The 22,228-nt window shown below is 39.0% G+C and overlaps 1 protein-coding gene across 1 annotated transcript in view; it reads left to right on the plus strand.

Annotated features, from left to right (window-relative positions):
• LOC150079670 (ATPase family gene 2 protein homolog A-like) overlaps positions 1 to 22,228 on the plus strand; it is a 238,027-nt gene that overhangs the window by 149,429 nt on the left and 66,370 nt on the right. The window contains exons 8-10 of the mRNA XM_090383160.1: positions 3,741 to 3,862; positions 9,536 to 9,742; positions 9,895 to 10,028. Of these exons, the coding sequence (XP_090239286.1) occupies positions 3,741 to 3,862; positions 9,536 to 9,742; positions 9,895 to 10,028 (463 nt within the window). The remainder of the gene's footprint in view (positions 1 to 3,740; positions 3,863 to 9,535; positions 9,743 to 9,894; positions 10,029 to 22,228) is intronic.

The following is a 22,228-nucleotide window of genomic DNA, read 5'->3' on the forward strand; positions in this document are numbered from 1 at the left end:
TCGGAGGAGAAACTGTTGGATATTTCTGACAGTATGCTGCAGAGTCCATCAAAATCATTACGAAAGTTAGCTCAGCAGAATGATATTGGTCTTCGAACTGCTCATAAAGCCATCAGAAAGAAATTAAAGCTCTTCTCATACAAAATAATGCAATACATGAACTGAAAGCAACTGATCCTGAAAAACGAATACGCTATTGCAGATGGTTTAACCGATTTATCGAAGAGAATACAGCTAATGTGTTGGATGTGACCTTTTTCACCGACGAAGCATGGTTCCATCTCTCGGGTTATATTAATTCGCAAAATTCAAGATTGCGGTCATCCGATAATCCTCACACTTTGCACGAACACCCCTATATGATTTCAAGGTTGGTGTGTGGGTTGCGATTTCCAGACGTTGAATTGTTGGCACTTTTTTCTATATGAACACAATAAACAGCGAGCACTATTGTTTGGAGATTCTTTACACCTTCATCGGTCAGATGACAAGTGATGAAATCGATTACTCATGGTTTCAACAGGATGGTGCTACTGCCCACACATCTTTCAGATCTATGCAGTTATTAAAGAAATGTTTTGGAGACTGCATTATTTTGACAGACTTGTTGTCCCCACACTCACCAGATCTAAATCCACCAGACTTTTATCTATAGGGAGCAGCAAAATCTGCAGTGTCTCGAGCTTGTCTGCGCAAGCTGGATGACTTGAAAGCAGCAATAACAGCATTCATTCAGTCTATTTCAAGTGAGCAACTGATAGCAGTGTTTAGAAACAAAATAAGAAGGATCCAAGCCTGTATTGATGCTAAGGAGGGGTCACTTTCAACATTGTTTATAATTGTCATTCATATTTACCTCCTATATTCTATATTGGAACACGCTTTGCCACCTCCTTATATTAAAGGAGGCAGCAGAGCAACTAAGCAAACCCTTAGCCATAATTATGGGAGCGTCCTTGGACTCAGGGGAGGTTCCCATGGACTGGAGATGTGCAAATGTATCCCCAATTCACAAAGGGGGATTGAAGGGTGACACGAGTAATTACAGACCAGTTAGTTTAACTTCTGTTCCAGGTAAAATAATGGAGTCACTGGTTAAAGATGCATTGCAGGATCATCTAGACAAGACTGCAGCAATAATTCAGACACAGCATGGGTTTGTTAAGGGAAAGTCTTGTCTGACAAATTTGATAGGATATTATGATGTGGTTACAAAGGAACTGGATGCAAAAAATAATTTTGATATCATATATTTGGATTTCAGGAAAGCTTTTGACACTGTTGCGCATGGAAGACTATTGTACAAATTGGAGCAGAATGGTATTAAGGGTAAGTTGCTACAATGGATAAAAGGATGGTTAAGTGGGAGAAGACAGAAGGTGGTAATCAATGGGTGCTGCTCTTCGTGGACTAATGTTATTAGTGGAGTCCCACAGGGTTTGGTGTTAGGTCCACTATTGTTTTGTATATTTATCAATGATATTGATGAAGGTATATCAGGCTTAATGTCCAAGTTTGCAGATGATACAAAGGTTGGCAGGGTTGTTAATGACAGTAATGGCAGTGTGCTACTGCAACAGGATCTAGATAATTTAGGCAGATGGGCTAAGAAGTGGCAACTGAAGTTTAACCTTGACAAATGCAAAGTACTGCATATGGGTAGAAGTAATTGTGCAGTCAGCTATGAAGTTTTCTGAGCAATGCAGACAGGCTGCCAGGGCAGGTCATGGAGTTTTGTCAGTGATATATAGGAATTTTGCCAGCAGGGAAAAGGAGGTGATTATCCCTCTGTATAAGGCAATGGTCAGGCCACGCCTTGAGTACTGCATACAGGTCTGGAGGCCTAATTTCAGGAAGGATGTAGATTTACTTGAGCATGTACAGAGAAGGGCAACAAGATTGGTGAGGGGAATGAAGGGATCCTCTTCATTCCCCTTCTCCAAGAGAGGCTTAAGTTCTGCAAATTGCAGTGGCTGGAGACTAGGCACCTGCGCGGTGATCTGATTGAGGTATATAAGGCCTTGAATGGGTTGAGCACGCTGAATTCTGATGGGATCCTTCCACTTGTTCAGATTACGAACCTAAGGGGGCATAAATTCAAATTCAGAAAAGACAGATGTAGAATAGATATGCGGAAATTTTGCCTTTAGCCAGCGGGTGGTTAATTGCTGGAACAAACTTCCATCTGTCGTTGTGGAAGTTATTAGGTTGAATAAATTTAAGGAGGAACTGGACAGGCATTTGGAGGGAATGGTGTGATTTTTTTTTTTTTTTTTTTTTTTTCGGCTGATGCTGCATAAGCTCATACACTTGCTTTCTTGCATCACATGCCACTACTACTACGTCTGTTAATAAATATACAGGGTGTTTCAGTTAAACGTTTCAGAACTTCTAAGAGGGGTAGGGTACATCCTGACAACTCGAAATCATATAGCAATGTGGGGTCGGAAATGCTTTCCTGAAGCGGTGTTGTAGTGGGCCAGCCGCACATCGTTTGTGCATGGAACGATATCCGACGAGACGTATTCCCAGTCATAATTTCTTTGCAAGACTGCACCAGAGGTTAGCTGAGAGAGGTTCATATGAAAGAGCTGACAGGCACAGGGTAAGAACAGCACGGACTCCAGCCGTCGAACAGAATGTGCTGCAGCATGTACAGGGGAATCCAAGAACGAGTACACGAAGTCTAGCAAACGCAGTCGGGGTTTCCCATTGCAGCGTCTGGAGGATTCTCCGAGAACAAGACATGCATCCGTTTCACGTGCAGCGTGTCCAGACACAGCAACAGGAGGATTATGCACCTCGTATTGCTTTCGCACAGTGGTACCTTGGAAAATGTGCTACAAATGCCCTTTTTCCTGCTGAAGTGTTGTTTTCCGATGAGGCATCCTTCACAAGGGAAGGAATTTTCAACACGCATAACGACCATATCTGGGCGGTCGAGAACCCGCATGCAATACGACGTTGTGCAGCACAGATTCGATTTTCGGTCAATGTATGGGCCGGTATTATGGGAGATCACCTCATCGGACCTTACCTGTTACCGTGTCGTCTAACCGGACCTATCTACTTGATCTTTCTGCAGCAAGTATTGCCACAACTTTTGAGAGATGAACAGATTTCTGCATCAACGCAACAGACAATGTGGTTCCAACACGATGGAGCCCCTGCCCATTATAGCGGAGATATTCGTAACTACCTGGATGTCACATTTGGTCAACAGTGGATCGGACGTGGTGGTCCCGTGCGTTGGCCTGCTCGGTCACCCGACCTATCATGTCTTGATTTTTATTTCTGGGGTCATATGAAATCTCTAGTTTATGACACCCCTGTTGACAATGCTGAGGAGCTGGTTGCAAGAATCACAGTAGCTGCCGAAGAAATTCGAAATTCGCCTGGAGTATTCCAGAATGTTCGGATGTCCATGCGTCGGAGATGTGAGGCGTGCATTGTAGCCCGTGGAAGAAACTTCGAACACTTACTTTAATCCATGTACCTTTTGCTTCTTTTCATGTATTATTAAAACGATTTCTCACTTACGGTCTCTTTTCTTTATGGTGCTTCTGTGTACAACACCGCTTCAGGAAAGCATTTCCGACCCCACATTGCTATATGATTTCGAGTTGTCAGTATGTACCCTACCCCTCTTAGAAGTTCTGAAACATTTAACTGAAACACCCTGTATAAGTGCGCAGTGACTTTCCGAACATCCTGTATAATGTTTGCTTTCTTTTTTTCAGCTGTCATCAATGCATCAAAAAGATGCCCTGCAAAAAATTGTGTAACATTGTCTGATATGACTTTTGGATTTAAGCAGGTTACACCCAGTGCAATGAAAGAAATCTGCCTAGAAATTCCTAAGGTATTATGATAATTATATTTAGTCAATTTTAATTTTACTCTTTTTTTAATTTGGTAGGAATACACTACTGTCAGAGCATTATTACTGTAATACTCTAATATCTTTCTTATGGATAATACAGGAACTCCCCAACTTATGTAAGCATTGCATTCCACAGAACACTACATAAGTCGGAATTTTCCCCATGCCTGTGCAGCTCTCACAACTGTGCTTGCTGAATTGATTGAATCAAAAAAGAAATGTTCAACGGACATGTGAATAGAATTATTTATTGTATTTATTCAATTTTTTATCTCATGTGCTGGAAAAATTACAAAAGCGTACAATTTAAAAAAAATTTCAATTTTAAAATTACAAAAAAAGAGAGGAGACAGTCATAATGTCAGTAAGATTTACCTCTTGAGCATTGTTGCCAGAATCTATGTCTTCAGCTGATAAGTATGCTGCTGCGGAGGTTGAGGGCTGTGGAGATTTAGAATGGGTCGGCCACTCAACCTTATGAAAGAACTTATTAGTGGATGGCTGGACGGTGGCTTTTTTCTTTTCATCGTAGATTTCTTTGTAGCAAGCAAGCATATCATTCACCCCCTGTTAACTTTTAAGAATCGTTTGCTGTCAGGATCAATCGTCTCATGGCAATTTCACAAAATGCCATTACCATCTCTCTAGTGATGAAGCGTCTTGGCTCGTCATTTTGTTCACCTTGAGCTTCGTCAGAATTTTATTCTTTCACTATTGCTGCCTGCAAATCAATAAGTTCTTCGTTAGATAATTCCTTCTCTTCTTCCTCTATTAACTCCTCCACATCTTTGGCATCAACCTCCAACTGAAGTAGCTGTGCAACCTTTACAATCTTATATGTAATCTCTTCATATGATTCATCTTTTTCACATCCTTCGAAGCCTTTCACATACCGTGGGCATATTTTCTTCTATGTGCCATTTAAACAACTTTTAGTAATTTCCACCCAGGCCTTATTAATGTTTAAGATGGCATGGTAAATATTATAAGATTTCCAAAAGTCTCTTAACGTAAAATTTTGCTCATTGTCTACTGCAAACAATGCCTGAGCAAATGTTGTGTGTAAATAGTATGCTTTTAAATTCGAAATAACACCCTGATTCATAGTTTGGATGAGTGAAGTCGTGTTTGACGGTAGAAATATGACTTTCACATTCAAATTGAAATCATCTAGATGCGTAGGATATCCAGGAGCATTATCTAATAGAAGCAAAATCTTGAAAGGAACATCGTTGTCTTTACAATATTTTTCAACCTTGGGAATGAAGCAGCATTAGACCAATCCTCAAAGAGAGATATTGTTATCCATGCTCTCTGGTTCGATTGGAAATGCACGGGTAGGGTGGCTTTATTGATACCCTTAAATGCACAAGGATTTCCAGAATGGTACACAAGCAGTGGTTTTAATCTGTAATCTCCCACTGCATTAGCCCCAAGCAAGAGGGTGGCCCTACCTTTTGATGCCTTGAAACTTGGCATTGTATTTTCCTCTTTGGCAATGTATGTTTGATCCAGCATTTTTTTCCAATACAGAGCAGTCTCATCGACGTTAAAAATTTGATGCGTTGAATAGCCACCACCTTCATCAATAATTTTTTCCAACACGTCACAAAATTTCTCTGCAGCTGCAGAATCAGCACTGGCAACTTCACCACATACTTTAACGTTATGGAAACCAGCATGATGCTTGAACCTATTAAACCACCTGTTGCTTGCCATGAACTTGGGTTGGGGTTTGCCGTACTTATCCTTAATATTTTTATAAATACTTGTTGCTTTTGCTTGAATGGTCATTAGACTTAGGGTCACTCTCTTTTGAATCTGATTTTCCATCCATATTATTATCAGCTGTTCCATCTTCAATATAGCATCTGAATGCTGTTTTGTGATCACTGTTGATCTTAAGTGCGTTGATCCTTTGACATGTTCTTTTATACGCACACTGTCCTTTAAAATAGTATTCACAGTTGAAGCAGAGAGACCTAATCCCCTTGCAATAGATGACAAACTTTGTCCCACTTCGTACTTAATCATTTTCATCTTCATTTCTAAATCAATTTTGTTTTGTTTCCTGGCACTACCACCATTTGCACTTTTCATTGGTCATGTTCCCTTCATCATGTAATACGTAAATAGGAATGAAGAGAGAAGTTTCTGAAAATTGTTTTTTATATGATTGAAGATTTCAGTGAAGGGGAATGCATTTCACCATAATAGCATGAAAACCCACTCAATTGCAGTTATCAGCATTATCGCAAATGCAATAAGATCGAATTTACTACACATTTATAATAGATTACGCTAACAGAAAAGCCCAATAAACCGGAAAGTGCAAATTGTTTTTATTGTTTTATGGTAGTGACCTCCAGAAATGTGCTTTAGAAAAATATCAGAAAGGTGTTCAAAATTAATTCTTATAATGGGAACATATGATAACAATGAAAGGGTAGTGCAATTTCCATTATAAATATGACCTTTTAGAGAGATAAATAACTTAGTAATATAGCAAAATTTTCAACTTCCAAGGACATGGAACGAATTACAAAGAAAAAAAAAAAAAGAAAATGTGTTATTGGGTTCCCATTACAGTATTTTCACGATACCTCCATTTATTCCTACAGGATGCAAAATACATTTCCATGATTTTTTTTTAAGTTTGCACCAGCTGGCAAAAACATACATAAAGTCAAATTTCCATAAGTCAGGGAGTTCCTGTATATGAAAAAAAAAAAAAACAAGTAGCACAAAATGTTACCATGTTTCAGTGATATCAGTGCAGTCTGTATATGTCCAAAGACACTATAAATACATTTTGCTAATTGGAATAAATTTATTTTAATAGGTACCAAATTAAACTAATTATGACATTGTTCTTGTAGTTGCATTTTTTGAAGTCAGCTACTGAAAAAATCCAGAGCTCTTACATCTGTAAAGCCACTTTGTATCTGCTGTTGAAAATGTTAGGGCATGAATGATATGAGGGTGGGCCAAATGAGTGTATTTAACTTTTGTAGAATTACAGATAAATCAAAAAGTAAAAAACATACTTGTAGATTAAAAATTTTGACATTAATTTGATGCATCATTATTATGAATGTCATTCCTAACTCTGCACTTAACAAGTTTTTGTATGCTGTTCAAATAAAATTCTATCAACTGAGAGACCAACGAACACTGCATGGCTGCTTTAATATCTTCATTGCAGCACAGCTTCTTTAATCTTTGGAAACAAGTCTAAAGTATAGAGAGAATTCTGAACAATTTCAAGTTCTAATAATGAAATTCTTGCCAGTGTTGCATTGGCTGTATTGAGGTCATGTGTTGTGTTGAAGCAATGGTGCTGTATATCCAGACCTTACTTGTTTGATTCTTTTTTTTTAAGTAAAATACTAGACTGAATTGATTGTAATCCTTTAACAAACACAAGAATAATCGAAGATTGTGAAAATAACATGCATATTCACATGCATGTTATGCTTAATATTTAATTTGAAAATGGAATTGTATAGAATAACCTGAAAAAATTCTTATACTAAACAATCTAAGCACAACTCTTTGTTTTTGCTTTTGCTTTGGAGCAGCTTTCAGCTCACTTTTCAAGACTGAAAGATATATTGCAACAAATGGAGGCACTGGTTAAAGAAGCACTGCAGGATCATCAAGACAAGACTTCAGTTATAGCTCGGACAGAGTATGGTTTTGTTAAGGGAAAGTCTTGCCTGACGAATTTGATTGGATACTATGATGTGGTCACAAAGGAACTGGATGCAGGGAATAACTTTGATATCATATATTTGTATCTTAGAAAGGCTTTTGATACTGTTGCACATGGAAGACTGCTGAACAAACTGGAGCAGTATGGCATTGGAGGCAAATTGCTGCTATGGATAAAGGGATGGTTGAGTGGAAGAAGACAGAGTTATTTGTTATTTTTTTTTTAGGAGCATTAGAAACTAAGGCCATATTGCTCCGGGGATATGCGGTGGTCATTCCCTGACCTTTCCGCATCCTCCGTATTTGGTGGGCATGGGCTCGAACCCCAGTCTAATCAAGAAGCGTGTGCTACGCACTGCTGCTCCTGCCCACCTGGCTATGGAGGCGCCGGAGAAGACAGAGAGTGGTAATCAATGATCACTGCTCATCGTGGACTAATGTTATTAGTGGAGTCCCTCAGGGTTCAGTGTTGTGTCCATTGTTGTTTTCTGTATTTATAAATGATATTGATGATGGTATATCAAGCTTAATGTCCAAGTTTGCAGACGATATGAAGGTTGCCAGGGTTGTTAAGGACACTAATGACAGTATGCTGCTGCAACAGAACCTAGAAAAGTTGAGCAGCTGGGCTGAGAGGTGGCAAATGAAGTTTAACATTGACAAATGTAAAGTAGTACATATCAGAAACAGTAATCCCAGAGTAACGTATCAAAACTCTGTGGTACCACACTGACAGTGGTAGAGAAAGAAAAAGACCTGGGGGTAATTGTGCAGGCAGATATGAAGTTTTCTGAGCAGTGAGGACGGTCTACAAGAGTAGCTCATGGTGTCTTGTCAATGATATACAGGAATTTTTCTAGCAGGGATAAGGAGGTGATTATTCCTTTGTATAAGGCAATGGTCAGGCCACACCTTGAGTACTGTGTACAGGTCTGGAGGCCTCATTTCAAGAAGGATGTAGAGCTGCTGGAATGAGTACAGAGAAAGGCAAGATTAGTGAATGGAACAAAGAGTTGCTCTTACAAAGAAAGGCTTAAGTTTTGCAAATTACACTGTCTGGAGACTAGGCACCTGCGAGGTGATCTGATTGAGGTGTATAAAGCCTTGAATTGTTTGAGCATGCTCAGTGCCGATGGGATTCTTCCTCTTGCTCAGAATAATCACCTGAGAGAGCATAAATTCAAATTAAGGAAAGACAGATGTAGGATAGATGTGCAAAAGTTTGCCTTTAACCAGCGGGTAGTTGATTGGTGGAACAGACTTCCATCTTTTGTTGTGGAAGTTGATAGCCTAAATAAATTTAAGGCTGAGCTGGACAGGTATTTCGAACGAATGGAGGGGTGAAATGGGAGCGAGTGGGTTTTTTTTTTTTTTTTTCCTTTGGATGATGCTGTATAAGCTTGCTTTCTTGCATCATATGCCTATGCTAATGCAAATCTGCTAGCATAAACTAGAACTGTGCAATTATTGAATATCTTTGACTGCATGCCTAATATAGGAGTATTCTAAAATTTCAAGTCTTTCCAAGAAATATTTGAGAAATGTAAGACCTAAAATCTTGAACATTATTTTATAATTATGCAATGTTTTAAAGTGAAACTTCATTTTATAACCTAGTTTGCGTGGGTTTTGTGTAACACGTGGCAGTACTTTTTATTTTGCTATATTTTATTTTTTTATGTTTTAACTAAAATTATCAAATTTAAATACACTCCAAACTGTAAGATATAAATGTTTGATAAGTCATAATGCAATTTAGTAACAAGGGAAATCATCTGGGATCTGAAAATATTTTTGTTATATTGAAATTTTTATTAAAACAATATTTTCTGTAATTTACTATACTTTTTTTTTATGATCTTTTTATGTTACTTGCTCACTTGATTATTTCATGAATGAGTGATTTCTTAATGATTTATCTAATTATTGTTTTGATAGGTTCATTGGAGTGATATAGGAGGAATGCATGATGTGAAGGCAAAACTGAATCGAGCAGAGTGGCCAATCAAGCATCCAGAATCTTTTAGAAGACTAGGAATTAAACCTCATGGGGGATTATTAATGTATGGTCCACCTGGCTGTTCTAAAACTATGATAGCTAAGGCATTTGCTAATGAAAGTGGACTTAATTTTGTTGCAGTTAAGGTAATTAGCTTACTTTGTAAAGTTCATTGAAATCAAGTTGATAGTTTTACTGTTGCACTTGTTTCTGTGTTACTGAATATTTCAAGGTAATCACAAAATTATTATTAAAAATTATGCTCATTTAAATATATACTCCTCTCTTTTCCCTGTAGGGACCAGAATTACTTAGCAAATGGGTAGGAGAGTCTGAAAAAGCAGTAAGACAACTGTTTTGCAGAATGAGACAAGCAGCTCCCTCGGTGATTTTTTTTGATGAAATTGAAGCACTTGCAGTTAGTCGAAATAGGTAAAATCATCTAGATTTTGCTCATGTCAGTATTCCTTAACAGAATTTGTACATAGCAGGAAATTTTATTTGAAAGATTTTTTAAGTTAATTTTTAATAATCGATTTTTTTTTCTTAAAATTAAACTGGGCCTGTAAATTTATTAATATGTTTGCCATTGGATTAAACAAGACAGTTTATTTTGGCATAAAAAATTTACACTGAAACCCTCAGTAATTCATAATAATAGAGGGAAGGAAGGGATATTCTGAATTAGTGAAAAGTCAAAATTATATAACATAATTATATATAAATACACTATGGACCCAATACAACACATGTGATGGGGTCTAAAATTTTGGACCACATTATGAGTGAGTCTGGGTCTTGTCAAATTTACCTATTTGGACATAAACTTACCAGTGTTTGACTGTTAGAAACCACCAACCTAAAGGGCATAACAACATAGAATGATCATTACACATGAATGAGCAAAAACAGACAAAAAAAAGATGTAGCAATCATATACATTTTTTTTTATGTGCTAGAAATAGATTTCACTCAAAATTTTGTGATTAATTGCTAAGAACAAACAAAAATTTGCACACAACCCAGCCCACACATGCAAAATTCAAAAATATCTGGACTCTATCATCAATTTTTAAAAAAAAAACATTGATAAGCACCTAAAGATTAAAATCTCAGAAATAAAAAGACATTTGACATTCAAATAACTGTCTAATATGAGTACTTGATGGAGTCTACATAGTACCTGATTGCATTGAATGCACTAGAGTTAACTGCTTTTTTATCTCCCTTTTTTTCTTTTTTGCGATTTCAATAATTGATTCAAATGAAGGATATGAATTTTATCTATATTCTCTGATACCACTGAAGTGTAGTTTCCATGGCTACTAAAGCCTCTGTTACTTTTGGGGTGGAGGAAGTGATGTGTCAACTTCCTCTTCGTCACTGCTCTCACAAGGTGTGGCTTCAGTTTGGTCCTGGAAACTTGGAGCATTTGCTGCAATTGTCTGCTTACTAATGCATTCATAATTAGGACAATCATCATTGATGTGGATCCAGTCATAAATGTTGTGTCTGCCAGACTATGTAACCATTCCTGATAAAATGTTTGCCCTGTCAAACATTTCCTTTAGTAAAGGGAAATAGAGTAAACCCCTCAAACTCAAGTATGAAAACCACACCTAAAGAAAGACATTGGGCTTTTTGAAAGGGTCCAAAGACGGGTAACTTGCCTGGTGAGTTCTGCAAAAGGGCATCCATATGAAGAAAGGCTTTGATTATATGGATTGCAGAGCTTGGAAACTAGGCACTGTAGAGGAGACTTGATTGATGTGTTTAAAGCTCTGAGAGGCATGAGTAAAATGAATGAGAATGAAATTTTCACGGTTACAAATGATTCTAGAACTAGGGGCCATAAATTCAAGTTATGGGCGAGGAGATGTTTAGACTGGATTACAGGAAGTTTTATTTTAGCCAGTGAGTTATAAATTACTGGAACAAGTTACCTACATGGGTGGTAGAGGCTGACAGTTTGGGGAAATTCAAAGGTCAGCTGGTTATCTATGAAAGGGGGGGAAATACGTAGGTTGTTTATTTCCTTTTCTTCTTATTATTATTTTATCATTTTATTCTTCTTTTTTTTTTTTTTTCTTTTCTTTTTTTCTTTTTGGCTGGTGCTGCATAAGCCATAGACTATCTTGCACCATGTGGCCATTGCTAATACTAATACTCACTCTTCCTCCAAGTGACACTCTTTTTCCTCATCTTTTTCTTGTTCCTGTAAGTCAGGTGCAGTTGCTTCACACAAACTTCGTTCCGAATACTTCTCAATTGTAGATGACAATATGGTTCCCCGTGCCTTCTCTGCCAAGTTGAAAACACTAACCAGTGGCAATTTCTTCAGGCATTCTGTTGTGGATAGTTCCATGTCAGTTATTTGCTAGATTAAATTTTTCCTATAGTGCATCTTGAAAGTCAATATAATGCCTTGATCCAAGGGTTGGAAAAAGGCATTGGATCTTTGAGATCATCTTTGGCAAATAGCTCACCTTTATTTTACCATCACAGCTTATGAGATTTTCTACAGGAGGGTGGGCAAGATGAATGTCCAGCAGCAAGGTTGCTTTAGTTTCCATATTTTTCATTTTTTTTAAATGAGCACATAAACTTTCATAAATTTCTTAAACTTTCATTTTTTAAATGAGTGCATAAATGGTTTCATAAACTTTTTGTGCCATCTGGCACAAATGGTTTATAAAACCATTCCTCAAAATCTGCTGTCATTCAGGCATTTTTAACTGTGGTGATACCAAAATGCAAATGCCTCCATGTTGTTGTAGTGAAAACACCATGGCACTCTCGATTTTCCTACACTCAATGATTTTACTTTGTGTGTGCCAGTTTTATTGACACAAAACAGCAACGTTATACTTTTACTTCACTTTAAAGTCCTGTGCCTTTTGTTCACTGGATTTAAAAGCTAGTGTCTTATTGGGACGCATGTAAAAACAAAGTCCTGTTTCGTTGCAATTGTAAATGTTTTCTGGAACATAGTTGCCTTCTTGTATGATAACTTTAATTTCTGATGGATAGTCATCAGCAGCCTCGGTGTCTGCAAATCAAATTTCACCCGAAATTACAACCCTACAAAATGCATGACTCTTTTTACATTGGCCAACCAGCCCTTGCTTGCTTTGAATTCTTTCTCATACATTTGCACTCCACACTGGTAGTCTAAGTCTTTCTTCAGTTTTTCAGCTTGACTCTTGATAATTTAGCCAGATATAGGCATTCCCTGCATGGTCTTGCATGAACCATGTGAACACAGCCTTATCCAGTGGGCTGTTGCCTACTGCCTTAAGTCTCTTTTGCTGAAGACCTTCACAAAACTACTGACACTATGCTGCTGCAACAGGATCTGGAAAGGTTGAGCAGATGGGCTGAGAGGTGTCAAATGAAGCTTAACATTAACAAATGCAAAGTACTACATATGGGAAACAGCAACCCCAGAGCAATGTATCAACTCTGTGGTACTACACTGACAGTGGTAGAGAATGAAAGGAACCTGGGGGTGGTTGTGCAGGCAGATATGAAGTTCTCTGAGCAGTGCAGACAGGCTGCAAGAGTAGCTCATGGTGTATTGTCACTGATATATAGGAATTTTTCTAGCAGAGATAAGGAGGTGATTATTCCCTTGTATAAGGCAATGGTCAGGCCACACCTAGAGTACTGTATACAGGTCTGGAGGTCTCATTTCAAGAAGGATGTAGAGCTGCTGGAACGAGTACAGAGAAGGGCAACAAGATTAGTGAATGGAACAAAGGGGTGCTCTTACGAAGAAAGGCTTAAGTTTTGCAAATTACAGTGGCTGGAGGCTAGGCACCAGCGAAGTGATCTGATAGAAGTGTATAAAGCCTTGAATGGGTTGAGCATGCTCAATGCTGATGGGATTCTTCCTCTTGCTCAGAATAATCACCTGAGAGGGCATAAATTCAGATTGAGGAAAGACAGATGTAGGATAGACGTGCGGAAATTTGCCTTTAGCCAGCGGGTGGTTGGTTGGTGGAACAGACTTCCATCCCTTGTCATGGAAGTTGATAGCCTAAATAAGTTTAAGGCTCAGGTGGACAGCTATTTTGAATGAACAGAGGGGTGAAGTGGAAGTGGTTTTTTTTTTTTTTTTTTTTTGGCTGATGCTGCATAAGCTTGCTTTCTTGCATCAAATGCCTCTACTAATGCTAATGCTAAGTGTCAAAGTGCAGGCCTACAGCAAAAGACCTACACTTTCATGGATAACAGATGAAGCTAACTTACAGCAGGCATCACTTGTTTGCTGTAAGTTAGCTTCATCTTTTATCCATCCCCTGAGAGTGGATCCCCTCCCACACCTATGTGTCAAGACACCTCTGCTTGCATCTTTCCCCATTTTAGTAAATCCAGTACAGCTAGCTTTTCTTGAACTAACCATGCTTTTGTTTTTTTCTTTTGAGAACTTTCCATGGACATTATTTTTTTATTAAAATGGAAAGAAAAGAAAGCAAAAATTTGAAAATGCACGTTAATGTTATGTAGAGTAAGTTTATGTTCAATTTCCAAACAGCAAATGTAAACTTTACCACTGTTGGATCTTTCCAGGACAGCATTAAGTTTATTCACATCTCTGAACTTACCTTCTAAAGTCGTAGTTCAATCAATAAAGTAAAATAAAAATAAAGCAAAATAACAAAGACAAAAAAAAAAAGAGAGAGAGAATTATTATTTGATTGTCTTTGTAGATTAGTCACAGGTGCCTCCAACCTGAGCTGTATTTGTCTAATACAAAGGCAAACAAAGCATTAAGACAACTGAAACAACAAAAAAAGAAATTTAAAGTGATATTATAAAGTTTATTTGTAGGACATCTTGTTTACAGATAGCAATTGTGTTAATTGCTCCATGAGGCCTATAAAAAATGAGCAACTATAAATGTTCACTGAATGGTAGATGCGCTGGAACAATTCGTGAATCAGTCAAATTTGAAGCATGTGAAATTGGGGTCTTACCTTTGATTGCGTTATATCAAACCACATTATATCAGGTCTACAATGTACTTTCAAGCTGTAGGTTACAAAAACAAGAAAAATTATTCACACAATTCAGCAACATATTAGAATTGGTAGTTGGAAAGTGGTGTGAAACTTATGCAGCAAGTCAAAAAAAAAAAAAAAATACTGACATCATCTGTCCATCCCCTCTAATAATTTGTCTAATCCTTTTTAAAATTTATTCAAACTAACCACTTTAATAAGATGGAATAATCACTCTCTGACTGAAAGCAAATTTTTATAAATCTGTTCTGTGACCAAATTTTTATAATTTAAATTTGTCCCCTCATGTATCATCCGAGAAAGAATAACCATGATTCTGTCAGCATTTAGTTTATTCAATCAGTTTAAAGCCTCAATCAGACCTCCTTGAAAGTACCTCTTCTCCAATTTTCAGAAATGAAGTCTTTCTTTGGTATCTTGTTGCTCTTCTCTGCACCTGTTCCAGCAGATCTGCATCCTTCCTAAATAAGATAATTACCTTCTTATCCTTGTTGGCAAAATTCTATATGTCATTGACCCCTTGATGCATAGGAACTCCATGAGCTGTTCTAGGAGTTCATCTGCACTGCTCAGAGAACTATGTCAGACTACTCATGTTACCCCTAAGACTTTGGTTCTCCACTTCCTTCAGTGTGGTAGCACCCAATTGGTATGTTATTCTGCAGTTACATCTACCTATATGTAGTAACTTGCATTACCAAAGTTAAATCTCAATTGCTACTTTTCAGCCTCTCTGCCTAATTTTTCTAGGTCCTGTTGCAAGTAGCATAGCATACCTAGACTTCTTTCATTATCCACTTTGTCAACCTTCATATCATATGCAAACTTAGACATTAAACTTATTATGCCTTCGTCATTATCATTAATAAATATTGAAAACAATATAGGGCCCAGCACTGAATCCCATGGGACTACACTTATAACATTAGTCCAAGAAGAGCAGTGCCCATTAAATGACTACTCTGTCTCCTGCCACTCAGCCATCCATTAATTCACAATAGTAACTTACTTATCTCTACGCTAGAGTATTCCAGTTTGTGTCACAGTCCTTCATGTGGAATAGTATCAAAAGCTTTACTGAAATCTTGTTATTATGTCAGAATTATTTTTTTGCATTAGCATTAGTAGAGGCATTTGATGCAAGAAAGCAAGCTTATGCAGCATCAGCCAAAAAAATAAAAAATAAAAAAAATAATAAATAAAAAATAACCACTTCCACTTCACCCCTCTGTTCGTTCAAAATACCTGTCCAGCTGAGCCTTAAACTTATTTAGGCTATCAACTTCCACGACAAGGGATGGAAGTCTGTTCCACCAACCAACCACTCGCTGGCTAAAGGCAAATTTCCGCACGTCTATCCTACATCTGCTTTCCTCAATTTGAATTTATGCCCTCTCAGGTGATTATTCTGAGTGAGAGGAAGAATCCCATCAGCATTGAGCATGCTAAAGCCATTCAATGCTTTATACACCTCTATCAGATCACCTCGCTGGTGCCTCGTCTCCAGACACTGTAATTTGCAAAACTTAAGCCTTTCTTTGTAAGAGCACCCCTTTGTTCCACTCACTAATCTTGTTGCCCTTCTCTGTACTCGTTCCAGCAGCTCTACATCCTTCTTGAAATGAGGCCTCCAGACCTGTATACAGTACTCTAAGTGTATACAGTACAACCCTGCCTACCTTTGTATTGTCTGCAAACTTTGCCATTTGACATTGCCTTATACAAGGGAATAATCACCTCCTTATCCCTGCTAGAAAAATTCCTATATATCAGTGACAATACACCATGAGCTACTCTTGCAGCCCGTCTGCACTGCTCAGAGAACTTCATATCTGCCTGCACAACCACCCCCAGCTCCCTTTCATTCTCTACCACTATCAGTGTAGTACCACAGAGTTGATACGTTGCTCTGGGGTTGCTGTTTCCCATGTGTAGTACTTTACATTTGTCAATGTTAAACTTCATTTGCCACCTCTCAGCCCATCTGCGCAACCTTTCCAGATCCTGTTGCAGCAGCATAGTGTCAGTAGTATCCTTGACAACCCTGCCTACCTTTGTATCGTCTGCAAACTTTGACATTAAGCTTGATATACCATCATCAATATCATTTATGAATACAGAAAACAATAATGGACCCAACACTGAGCCCTGAGGGACTCCACTAATAACATTAGTCCACAATGAGCAGTGTCCATTGATTACCACTCTCTGTCTTCTCCCCCTCAGCCACCCCTTTATCCACAGCAGCAATTTGCCTCCAGTGTCACACTGCTCCAATTTGTGCAGCAGTCTTCCATGAGCAACAGTATCAAAAGCCTTTCTAAGATCCAAGTATATAATATCAAAGTTATTCCCTGCATCCAGTTCCTTTGTGACTGCATCATAGTATCCAATCAAATTGGTCAGGCAAGACTTCCCCTTAACAAAACCATGCTGTGTCCGAGCTATAACTGAAGTCTCATCTAAATGATTCTGCAATGCTTCTTTAACTAGTGCCTCCATTAATTTTCCTGGTACAGAAGTTAAACTCACAGGTCTATAATTACTTGTGTCAGCCTTTGATCCTCCTTTATGAATTGGGGTCACATTTGCACATCTCCAGTCTGCGGGTACCTCCCCTGAGTCCAAGGAAGCTCTCATAATTATGGCAAAGGGTTTGCTTACTTCCTCTGCTGCCTCCTTTAATATAACTGGATAGATCCCATCCACCCCAGGTACCTTTCTTGTGTTTATCTTCAACAGTTTCCCCTCCACTTTACTCTCAGTTATTACAAGATTCTCTAGCTTACTGCTAGAGTTGAATACACCTCTGGCTTTCCCCTCGCTAAATAACTCCTCATGTGTGAATGTCGATGCAAAATATTCATTTAGTTTGTTAGCTACCTGAGCAGGATCATCAACAGTTGACCCATCGATATCAAGAGGACCAATCTGATTCATCCCCTTCCTTCTAGAGTTTACATAAGTAAAGAACTCTTTGCTGTTTTTCTTTGCATCCCTTGCCAAAGATTTCTCGTACTCTGCCTTCACCTGCCTAACCTCCTTTGTAACTTGGTTACAGATCAACTTGTATCTATCATAGGCTTCTGTGTCATGTGTTAATTTGTATGTATCCCATGCATGTTTCTTCCCTGCCATAAGTCTCATCAGTTCATCTGACATCCATTTAGGCCTAAAGCTTGAACAATATTTCTTAGTTGGTATGTAAAGCCTAGTAGCTTCCAAGATAAGTTCTTTGAATGCTTCCCATTTTGCATTTGCTGTTGGTAACATCATCAGTTGGTCCCACTATATAGAATTTAAAAATACTGTCTCAGTCCATCGTAGTTGCCTTTACGAAAGCAATAACCCTTTCCTTTACCCCTAATGGTAGTTACCTCTTTGAGTAAATCCCACTTCAGCACACTGTGATCACTGCCACGTAGTGGTTCATTTATCTGCAGGTTCTTGATGCATGAAGAATCACTGCTGATAATCAAATCAAGAGTATTCCTCCCTCTAGTTGCCTCCCGAACATGCTGATGTAGAAAACAATCATCCAATAAATCCACAAAGAAAAGCCTTGCTAGTGTGTGAGTGACCAGCCCCCAAACTCCAGTCAGTATCTGGGAAATTAAAATCTCCCATTATAAGACTCTCTGATTTACTGGCCCAATCTATTTCCCTGTACAATTTCTTATTATACTCATCAGAGTCATTAGGCCTATAGCACACTCCTACTCTCAATTTTGATCTCCCAATGCTTATGTCACACCAAACTAACTCGACACTGCACTGTCCAGCGATGTCGATTGGCTTCACTTCCTTAAATTTTATGTTTCTTAACTAATAGCATAACCCCTCCTCCCTTACTATCCAGTCTATCCTTTCTGTAGACGTTGTACTCCCCAAATTCCAGTTCTGCATTCCTTATATCTGTGTGACACCAAGTCTCTGATATCCCGACAATATCTGCCTTTGATGTTTTGAGCAATACCTCAAATTCATCAAATTTATTTACTAAACTCCTAGCATTGGTATACACGCAAGTATACATGCACCTTTTTCTATTCTTAGCTACCCTAACACAACCCATGTGTTTACTTGTACCGCAATGACTCCCAGCAGTCTCTGAAATATCCTGAATCTTGTTTTTCCATTTCCATCCATTTTGCATCCATTTCCTTTATGACTACACTGTAGTAGCTAATCAGATTGGTCATACAAGATCTCCCATTAACAAATCTGTGCTGTGATTGCCATATAACTACATTCCTTCCAAAATGAGCCTGCATGACTTCTTTTACCACTGACCTCATTATCTTCCCTGGAACAGAAGTCAAGTTTATTGGTCTATAATTACTCACTTTGCCTTTTGAATCCTCCCCCCCCCTTTGTAAACAGGAGAGAGAGACATTTGCATGTCTGGCACATTTGCTATTTAGGATGCTAATCTGATAATGGTGTACATGAGCCTAGAGGTTGAACATGCCTCTAGAACTTGCCATAGCAGTTCTGGAGTGAGTTTTTCATGGTGTGGGTTAAGTTTGCTGAATCTCAAACTAACTTTTTCAGTCTTGTAGCATGACACATGCTGCTCTTACCTTTTGCTTTTATGGTTGTCTGAGTTCTGATTCATGAATAATAGTGATCAACTCATTCTAGTCAGATTGCTCCAGTTAAAGTGGAAGAAAGAAAATTTTCAATTCAAATATTATGCTCATTCAAACTTAATTCTATCTATCATATCTGCAACTATTCCATACCATACTAAAAGAATGATTGATCATCAGAGTGCTGCACAATTACCTTGTTCACTGTGTGCCTCAGGGGCTCACATCTGGTGAGTATCAGTTTGGCACACCCAAGGTCCTGAGCTGGATATCATCATTCTTCTCTTTCTTGGTGATTCCTTTCTATTTCTCTCTCTCTCTCTCTCTCTCTCTCTCTCTCTCTCTCTCTCTCTCTCTCTCTCTCTCTCTCTCACAGGGTAATAGGGAAATTTTTTTTTTTTTTTGGCCGGTGCAGCATAAGCCTCAGGCTTCCTTGCACCATATGGCTAATAATAATAAGGGGCGCGATGGTTACAGCACTGGACTACCAGCCTGATGGACCCGGGTTCGAGTACCGTCTTGGCAGAAGCGAACACGGCTCCATCACACTGGGAGACCGGTATAATAATAATAATAGTAATAAATTAGAATAATAATAAATAAATTAATAGTAATAAAATAAATAAACATTGTGAAAGTTGCTCCAAGGGAACTACCTACCCCAAGGTCGGAGTAGTAGCGAAGGCAGATTGTGGCGCCATCTGGCATAACTCCCGAGAACCAGCACTGGACATAAGCCGAAGCTAAACAGGTCCACCTCAAATAATGGATGATGTCGCAGAGAAATATTAATCATACTGCATCGAATGTGGTGCAGAATAAAGTCACTTGGGTTCAGGCCTTAGGCAGAGGAGTCAGTTCGAAAAATCAGAGACAGTCTCCCGAGGAAGGCAGTGGAGCGAGTGGCGCTGTTCCCCATATGGCCACCACAAGAGAAGGGCAAGAACATCCAGCCCACCAACTGGAAGTGCTTCCTGTACAACTGCACTAGTGACCACCCAGGAAGGGAGAAAACGCCAACACATGAAGTGGAGCATCGAAATGAATACGTACATCATGCATGCATACTACGAAATAACGAAGCTGGAGACCGATATGACAACTTACGGGGCGAGACTACATGCCAAGTGGCTGGAACGATTCCCGGATATTCAGGTCAGTGAATAGCGGACCAGAGAAGGACCATCATCACAAAGAACCTAATAGCCCCAGCAATCTTGGAAAAAATCAAGCAGGACGTGAGCAATCATTTGGTTCTTTGGCAATAATTTGGTCCTTGAGGTTGTCACAGACATTCTCTCAGATATGCCAGACAAGCTGTTCTTGCTACCTGGGAGTCTAAAACGCTGATGGAACTGATATTCGGGTGACACTCAAGTCAAGTGGACCCAATTTCGGCGAAGTCCGGACGGTCTATGACAGCTAAATCCTCTGCTTGCACCTTCACGATGGTGGGACTGTTAGTAATCCTAGGTATAACCTTCATGCACAAGTACATGGTGGGTGACCACCCAGGTGTGAACCAACGTAAACAGGGGTCGAGGTGTGGGGGCCACACCACATGGAGGAACGCCGCCCCTCTATGTTACCAGGCAGCACTAGGTGGTAGATGACTCTCATTAACCGGTGAAATACCACCACTTTGCTTATTGGAGGCTTGAAGTGGTGGAACCCATGTTTAGTCTCTAGAGCTAAGTTCCGGCCAACCCTTCCCTATCTCTTCCATCATGCAGTATGATTGATGATTTTTGAGGTTATGATGAATGTCGTGGCGAGATCCAATATTCCTTACATTTCAAGGGTACAGCTCTAAAACGGTGTTCGCAGGCCGGCCGCTAGATAGTACACAGGACCAAACCTATTGGTAACTCTCTAGGAGGCTTCCGGATCAGCTAGTGTATAATCTTGCTACCTCTACTCTGCTAGATAGTGACTGGAGGGAGTCCGAGTAGTGTGTATGCGGGGAGCATTGTCGAGGCCACGTTATGTCAAGGATCTGGGTATATTCTTACCACATGTACGCCATATCCAAAAATTTCATTACTTCATACAGCATGTCCCACCCACTTTTTCTTACTATTGAATACACCATGAATTGTCAAAATAATAGAGCAAGCTTATCTGCGAAAAGATCTAAACCTCCCAAGGACTCCCTAATTCATTTCACAAATATACGTGGTCTCAGTTCCAATCTCAACGATGTCCATTTCCACTTGCAGTCTTCCAAACCCCATGTACTTTTTCTGACTGAATCTCAGTTATCAGTTGATTCAACTACTGCTCATCTCAGATGTCCAAATTATTTGCTGTATGATTCCTTTCGCCTCAAAGGTGGTACTTGTGCATATGTCCGTTCTGATATTCCCTGTCAGAGACTTGGCAATTTGGAATCTCCTCTCTTTGATCTTCTCTGGCTTAAAATCTCTCTACCTCATTGTGTCAAATTCATCTGTTGTCTCTCTACCGTTCTTCCAACTCCACTAATCACTTGGAGCTCTTTGACTTCCTCTCTTTGCAACTTGACTTTCTACAGTCCAACTTTCCTAACAGTGAGGTAATTTTCCTTGGTGATTTTAATGTTCACAACTCCAGCTGGCTTCCGTTTTCTAGTCACACCGACCCAGCAGGTCGAGATGCTGAGGCTTTTGCAATTACTAATGACCTAGCACAAATTGTTCATTTACCTACAAGAATACCGGACAATCCTAATCATACAGCCAATACGCTTGATCTTTTTCTCACAAACAACCCTTCTAAGTACAAGGTTGAAGTGAGAGGTCCTTTAGGCAATTCAGATCACAACTTGGTGATTGTCTCTTCTCCAATGGAACCTTTATCTCATGGCTATTCCCAACCTCGTATTGTTTGGCATTACAAGAATGCAAAGTGGGATGACCTGCGAGACTTCTTTTCTTCTTTTCCTTGGTCTGATTATTGTTTCAAAACTTCTGATGTCAACGTTTGCTCAGATCGTGTCAGTGAAATTATTCTTGCAGGAATGGAATCCTTTATCTCA

The sequence above is a fragment of the Mastigoproctus giganteus genome, chromosome 10, assembly GCF_048544385.1.
Source record: "Mastigoproctus giganteus isolate SK-2022 chromosome 10, ASM4854438v1, whole genome shotgun sequence".
Lineage (NCBI taxonomy): Eukaryota > Metazoa > Arthropoda > Arachnida > Uropygi > Thelyphonidae > Mastigoproctus > Mastigoproctus giganteus.